Source organism: Cyprinodon variegatus, unplaced genomic scaffold (genome assembly GCF_000732505.1).
Source record: "Cyprinodon variegatus isolate N-32 unplaced genomic scaffold, C_variegatus-1.0 Scaffold82, whole genome shotgun sequence".
In the NCBI taxonomy this organism is placed as follows: Eukaryota; Metazoa; Chordata; class Actinopteri; order Cyprinodontiformes; family Cyprinodontidae; genus Cyprinodon; species Cyprinodon variegatus.
This window is the reverse complement of record NW_015150535.1, coordinates 738,158-745,849: the sequence shown is the minus strand read 5'-3', so window position 1 is coordinate 745,849 and position 7,692 is coordinate 738,158. Positions and strand designations below refer to the sequence as shown.

The window sequence follows — 7,692 nt, the reverse complement described above, 5'->3', positions numbered from 1 at the left end:
CAGCATGGGGGTGAGTAGAAAATGAAGGCTAATCATGTTTTGGGTGTACTATTCCTTTAAGTTGTTGCAAGCAGGTTTTTCTTGTGAATTTGGTCTTAAATTTTTATTTCAAGTGGCATTAAAAAGTCTTTAAAAGTCTTGAATTTAACTCGCCTTATGCTGTAGGAACCCTGAAAAGAGACATCCAGAGATTTTAGGTTTGTATGTTTGGATTTATATTATATTATATTTATATATTTTGTATATTACTTGTATGTTTGCAAATTTTAGAAACATCTGTTGCCTCTAAAGAAAAGCAGCCCCATGGAATGATGCTGCCACCACCATGCATGACTGGAAGAATGGTGTTTATTCTGTGATGTCTGAAGTTGTTTTTTGGTTGGAAGTTCATCTTAGGTTTAAATCCCAACATATTGATGTAGAAGGTTTTGTGTGATTTTAAATTAACCTGCATGTTCTGTCTGGAAGAAAAGGCTCCAATTTTATCACCTACTAAGTTTAACACATCAAATACTCATTTAAAGGTCTGTCAGTTCCTTTTTTGTTGCAATTTAAGAGCCGCCCTAACCACTCTCCATCCTATCTTTACTTCTAGTCGTGTTTTTTCTCCCATTGAATTGTACCAGATAAATGTTGTGACATTGAGTGTACATTTTTAGAACAACGCAACCAACAATCAACAAAACAAAACAGGCTGAAAAATATCCCAAACCCAAACAGTTACCATGGTTTTGGTTACCATGTTGTTCCCCTTACCATGACCTCCTCTGAGATCTGCGGCGATGTGGGTTCTTCCTGGTAAACTTTGTCTTCTTGTTTGTTTTCCTGCCAGGCGTTGAAGTCCACAGAGTGTTTGGGAATGTAGCTAGAAAGGTCTGCAAATGATTATAAAAAAATACAGCATATTACAACTTATCACATACAGCACAATATTTATTTCTTAGTCATTTTAGATTTACACAATAATGTAAAAAAAAAAAATAATAATTAAAACTTTGTTCAAATAAAATGAACTGCAGTGAACGGTTTGTCCAGTAGGGGTCACTGGCAGCATACTAATAACCAACCTCAGGTTTGAATATTGGATGTTTTTGCTGTATATCTTTAAACCTTTCTTCATAAAAACTTATATATAAAAGTATAAAGATTTTAGGTATTCTTTGCAAACCCCTGTCAACTTAAGGTAAATATATTTTAGATTTATTTCATATTCCCTCCACTTTGTCTGCAAAAACAGCCCTTTTTACCAAACCAAAACATTTTCCCTCATAGAGATGCAGTCTAAGCCACTTTATAAATCTTAGCTTCAAGCTTTTCCTATCACCACTTCAATAAGGGAATACTGACGCTCTTTAGATGTACAGTTAATAGCTGAGATAAAGGCCAGCTCCATCCTAGGGAACCCCCTGGAATCAGTGCAAGTGGAGGGAATCAGAAAAACTTCAGAGCTCCTTTCAATAAATGCATCTGTACCGTAGGTCCAATAAGGAGCGTAATCTCAGATCCTTCATTCCAAAAGCTGTTACACTTTATAACCATCTCTGCTCTCCACAGCATCAATAAGTTGTTTCTCTATCTGCTATTGATATGAGCTCCTGGTTTGTTGTAGTTTCTCATCAAAACCTTTTGCATGTTCCTTTTGTACATTTTTCATTTCATCCCACTCGTTTGCAGATTTCATTGCTCTGATTTGATAACTGTGTGTTTATTTTTATTCCTGCTGATGTAAATTTTCCTCCAGCCGTTTAAACACCAGAATTTCAGAAGTGTGGCACAATAATGGGCTACTTCTTTTCAAACAGAACTGATTCCACACACCTCACTGCTGTCTCATTGTCCTCAATCAGCTCCTCCAAAAAGAACTGATAGTCATGGATGGTTTAAGACAGGGGTCTTCCACATTTTCCAGGCCAAGAACCCCCAAACTGATGGCAAGATGGAGCGGGGACCCCTAATTATATATATTATATGAAATTGTGTAATATCAAACTGGTCCTATAGTCACTCTATTACAGATGGATTAATGTAACAAAAGTAATTTCTCCCTGGGATTATTAAATTATTTCTGATTCTGATTCCTGGTTGATGGGACAGGTGTTGAATGAAACGGTTCCCAGCTTGAAAGAGCTCCTGTGTGTCACTGAATGTGTGCATTGTTGATGGAAAGACATCTTCTGCCTCCATTTATCTGTTTACTACAGTGTGTTGAATTCATGTTAATGTGGATTTAAAGACATTTCAATTAGTGGAAAAAATTGCAGGGGGGAATATAAAAAAAAAAAAAGTCTAATCAATCAAAACTTTTGCAACCCCAATGCAGTACCTCTGTGGTCCCCCTAGGGGTCGCGGACCCCCTGTTGAAGACCTATGGTTTGAGAGGTTATGATTAAATACTTTTATGTGTTTTTATAGGAATTTTTATGATGGACCAACAAAAAGTATTTCATGCCTGATATTTTTTTTATTTATTTATTTATTTTTTATTTAACCTTTATTTAACCAGGAAGTCCCATTGAGATTCAGAATCTCTTTTTCAAGAGAGACCTGGCCAAGGTAGCAGCCAAACCACAGGAAGTTCATACATATTTACAACATATTACATTTTTCATAATAAAAAAATAAAAAAATTAAAAAAATAAAAACATTTTGTTGTAAAAGTTAAAAAAATCTCGTGTCTTATTTGCTTATTTTTAATCAGAATCAAGAGACGGCGTCTTTAAACATCCATTTCTTGCGACAGATTCTAGTAGGAATTAAGTCTTGACTTTGACTGGGTCGTTGTAAAACATCGATAAACTTGGATTTAAAGCGGTCATTTAAACCAGGCGTCCCCAACCTCGGTCCTTAAAGGAATAGTACACCCAAAACATGATTAGCCTTCATTTTCTACTCACCCCCATGCTGAACAACACTCTGGAGTACTTTTTTGATATCTCAAATGCATCTGGAGATCTGGGAGGCTTCTTGCTGTCTGCTGACATTCAAATAATGGAGGTCTATGGTGCCCGAGGCAGAAAGGTCCATAAAAGTCCACAAAAAACGTGTCAATATTCCTCCATACTGCTCGTCCAATGTATTCCAAGTGTCCTGAGTGGGTAGCGTCCATAATTTACTCAAAACGGAGTCGTTTAGAATGTTTTTAGAGCATAAACAGTAGTGTATAGGATTTCCTGAAAGCGCGTTCACGAGTCTACGGAAACCGCGGCAGACCAAACCAGATGAAAGTGCGCATTCAGCGTCTGCTCTGCCGATGATGCAAGCGTAGAAGAAGAAATGTGCTGTTTACCTGTGCAAAGAAAGAAACAACGAAAGAAAAATGTCTGAGGACTTCAGTGTTGAGGAAGAGCATGAGTTCTTTGCCGAGCTGAATGCGCACTTTCATCTGGTTTGGTCTGCCGCGGTTTCCGTAGACTCGTGAACGCGCTTTTAGGAAATCCTATACACTACTGTTTATGCTCTAAAAATATTCTAAATGACTTTGTTTCGAGTAAATTCTGGATGCTACCCACTCAGGACACTTGGAATACATTGGACGAGCAGTATGGAGGAATATTGACACGTTTTTTTGTGGACTTTTATGGACCTTTCTGTCTCGGGCGCCATAGACCTCCATTATTTGAATGTCAGCAGACAGCAAGAAGCCTCCCAGATCTCCAGATGCATTTGAGATATCAAAAAAGTACTCCAGAGTGTTGTTCAGCATGGGGGTGAGTAGAAAATGAAGGCTAATCATGTTTTGGGTGTACTATTCCTTTAAGGCCCCCTGTCCTGCAGGTTTTAGAGGTTTCCCTGCTTTAGCACAGCTGGTTATAATGATTGCAGTAGACCAAAAGCCTGTTAATCAGCTTTCAATTAAAATCAGCTGTGCTGGAGCAAAGAAACCTCTAAAACCTGCAGGACAGCGGGCCTAAGGACCGAGGTTGGGGATGCCTGATCTAAACGACCTTATTAACTTGTTATAGATTTCTGCAGCCTGGTAATGAGCCACTCATTTCCCTCAGCTGAGCTGGATCAGGGATGCAGCTTAAGATCACAGGACATAGATCTAGTTCAGCGTCTTCCAGGTTTTTCCTGCATTTTGTTGCACCCACTTAAAGCCCCACCCACCTGTTCGCTTAAGTTCTGCATCAAACCTCCTGCTTCTTTGGTCGGGATTTATAGCGAGTCGACCGAGGTCAAAGGTCGAGACAGAACTGGGAACGGACGTTTCTGGATTCTCACCGTTGCCGTTTTCTGCGTGGACCGGCGAGCCGATCAGGCTGGGGCGGGGGATGTGGAAACGTCCCACCATGCTGGGCTGCTCGTCCGCCGGCTTCGCTTCCTGTTTTTCCTCCTCGTCTTCCTCCCCGCTGTCCCACGTGCTACTCTCCGACGGGTACTCGTAGGTGCTGTGAAGGCTGGACTCGTTGAAGGAGATCTTTAGCTGCAAAGGAAAGAAACACCTGAATGATTCGGAATTCTCTCTTATTTATGAACTATTGTCTCACTGGGAACTAGTTTATATTTACATGCAAAGTAATTTCAAAATTTAAAGAAACTGAAACTGACAGACAAGGCTAGAAGTAGCACTATCATGAGGGAGAATTGAAAAAGCCTACAGATCAAGACTGAGAAATATCCTATAGAGAAAAACAAACATATTTCAGAGATATATTGTGAGATATGAGTGAAGGATTATGTAAACTTAATGATTAATGATGAGTTGATGGACGTCATGATGAATTTGGAGAAAGTATCAAACTTTGTTATCCGGTGTTGCTGGTATCGCTGGCTTGTGTCCGTGTGATGCAGATTAGGACAGATTTAGATCAGATGGAGTCAAGCAGCGCTGGTTAAACCTGCTGTTTTCTGCGTGTTTCTATCATTTTTGTTTCCATAGCAGCACAGGAGGAGGAAGTGCAACCTCTGAGAGTTTCTGACGCCCACATGTGACCTGGATTTATCAACACTGCAGTTTATTTTAAAGCTGTTCTGGACAGTTTGGGGGGTAGAAAAGTAACCTGGATCAATGTGAGATTTTGCACCCTAATAAACTTAAATTAATTCCTCATATTCAAATGTATATTTGTAGCTTTGAACCTTGTGTGTTTTTTTATTTTCTTGCTTCTACCACCATCAAATTAGTGAATAGTTAAAAATTTTCTTATCGTCTGCTGAAAGATCTAAAAAAAAAACAATGGCAAACAAGTTTATCTGGGCAGGATTAGGATTAATTTCAGTAACGTTGTGTGCTACGATCCGGGGTTATAATGGTTAACTAAAACTAACGAAAAGCAAAAACTGATATAATAAATAATAATAAAAAAAAGTGGATGCATTTTACTGAAGATGCATATTGTCACTGGAAACTAATACATTTTGGTGATGATACTGGATTCCTACAATTTGGGGGAGGTCTGTGCTCTCCAACAGCTTTTCTAGTTCAACAATTAAAAATAAAAAAATTTCTTCTTCTTATTGTGTCCCAGGCTTTTAGACAATGCTACATTTAAAAAAACTACCCAACTGAAGCTAAAATCTTGTTCTCTGTTTGTCAAACTGTTTTCCTTAAGATATTAAATTGATTCAACAAAATAAATGCAAAGAAATTAGGCGTTTTTTTGGTCCCTTTTTTTGTCAAAGGACTAAATCTGAAATAGTTTCTTGCTAAGTCTTGTGCCTCGAGTTTTTTATGAGTTATCCAAGTTAACAAATACATAATAGTATCTGGAAATAATCTGAAAAGGAGCAAAAAGGCAGCCAAAGTCCAAACATTTAGAAAGATTGAGCAAGACCAGCTTAATAGACTAGAAACAAAACCTGACTGCTGAGAAGCAACATGAAGAAAAGTGATCTGTTCCCAGACTTCTGCACAGTCTGGTAACGGCAGTAATCTGAGGTGATCAACACGTCTCCGCAGAGAATAAACGCCATGTTTGACCCACTGAGCGGCCATTGTTCATGTTGGATTACATGACCATGACCGCACATGTGCTGCCAAACAGACGTGTCTCTCAGCGAAAGGCTGCAGACAATCGGGCGCAAACGCTGAGCTCCTGCAAAGAAGCCATCCGGCCCACTGGAGCAACTCAGCATCCAGCCGCCAGAATTAGAATCTATGGTGAACAATGAGGCCGTCTGCTCAGAACAGACTGTGGTGACTTTACAGCTTCAGCATGAAGACGGTGTGAGGATGAAGCAATGAGGAAATGATAACATATGAACCATAAAGTCATAAAACGCACGACTCTGAAGGACTTTCAAACTTTGCTTTAAGGAGAAACAACATATCAGGCTTCCTGGAACGTCGACTTGTGGAATTTGGCCTCCTAACAGAAAAGATGTTCCGGACCCATGTGGACACCTGGCCCTGAAATTAACTAAAATAGGAACCTGACATTGACGGACAGCTTTAGAACAAGTGTTACACATTTTCACCAGACAAATTTGCAACGCAGCAATAATGCTAACAGTGATAATTCAGTCAGGAAGCTGAACATTTGCAAAGGTTGATGTGTTTAGAGCAAAGGCTTACATCCATCCATCCTTCCTTTTCTTTTTATGCTCTAAAGCCTTTTTGGAGCCAAACCCAAGGGTCTGTCTGCATGTCTATCTAAAAAGGGAGCAGATTTCTTTCCCAGGGTCGGAGCCAAATGCAAATAACTGGATTTTCCTTCTATCCACAACATTTGTTGTATTCATGTAAGACATATTTTTAGAAGAAACAAACATAGTTTTCCAGGAAACCAACGACCAATGGGCTTAAAGAGTTTGATTAAACAATGGCAGTGAAACGGAGGCTGATTCTTTGCAAAAACATTAACCTTTTCGCCGTTTCCGTTCCCTGATGCTAACTTACTCAACAACTCAATCCTCAACCAAGTATTTTTCTTGCTCATCTGCAAAAGCTTGCAAAGATTCGTCTATGGGCCAAATATTTTGTGTGTAATTTCAAATATGGCAGGAAAAATACTTCACCTCATGTCTAGTGAGATAAAAACAACCCATATGCATCTCCAAGTCATTAATCTTTGCATATGTATTTATCTGATAAGGGGGAAATAGGCCTATAAAGTGCAATAATAATTAAAACAAATGAGGAAAGTCCATAAAAACTGATGACATGTTAAGATAATCACTTTAGTTTTAGCAGGAAGCACTTTCTGAGGACTCTAGGAACACAAAAAGAGATAGAGGACGTTAACCTCAGATTACCGAAGCGCCATGTCTCTGCTAACTCTGGAAGAACAAACTCTCGACGTGATGGCGGCACGAAGGACAGCGCTGTGGGTTGGGCCTGAAGTTCCACAGATGCTCTTAGAAATCAGCTGATTTTTTTTTTTTTTTTTTAGTTTGATCAACCAGTTGGTTCAATAACTCAAAAGTTCTATTATTTTCCTCTGAATCCGTCATCCCTGAGCAGTACGATGCCACGGATACAAAAACACTCTTCAGAGCTGAAGCTCCAAAAGAGGGAGGACTTAAAGCTGGTTATTTTTAGTTACAGTAAGGCGTTAAGGAGGCAGGATGCGGCTCAGAGATGTCAGAAGAGATTTAAAGAAAAAAATGGCAGACAGAGAGAGAGAAGAAAAGTTCTGGGGGTTAACATGAAGGTTGAAGCCGAACTATTGTGTCTTAAGGTTTTAAATGCTTTTATAGAGGTTCACCAATAAGTCGGCTCAGCGATATATTTTTTGGCTGATATTTAGATTT

The 7,692-nt window shown here is 39.1% G+C and overlaps 1 protein-coding gene across 1 annotated transcript in view; it reads right to left on the bottom strand.

Moving 5' to 3' along the window:
* tprn (taperin) overlaps window positions 1-7,692 on the bottom strand; it is a 42,220-nt gene that overhangs the window by 3,469 nt on the left and 31,059 nt on the right. Inside the window, exons 2-3 of the mRNA XM_015373204.1 lie at window positions 4,222-4,423; window positions 757-875 (exon numbers count right to left, since the gene is read on the bottom strand). Of these exons, the coding sequence (XP_015228690.1) occupies window positions 757-875; window positions 4,222-4,423 (321 nt within the window). The remainder of the gene's footprint in view (window positions 1-756; window positions 876-4,221; window positions 4,424-7,692) is intronic.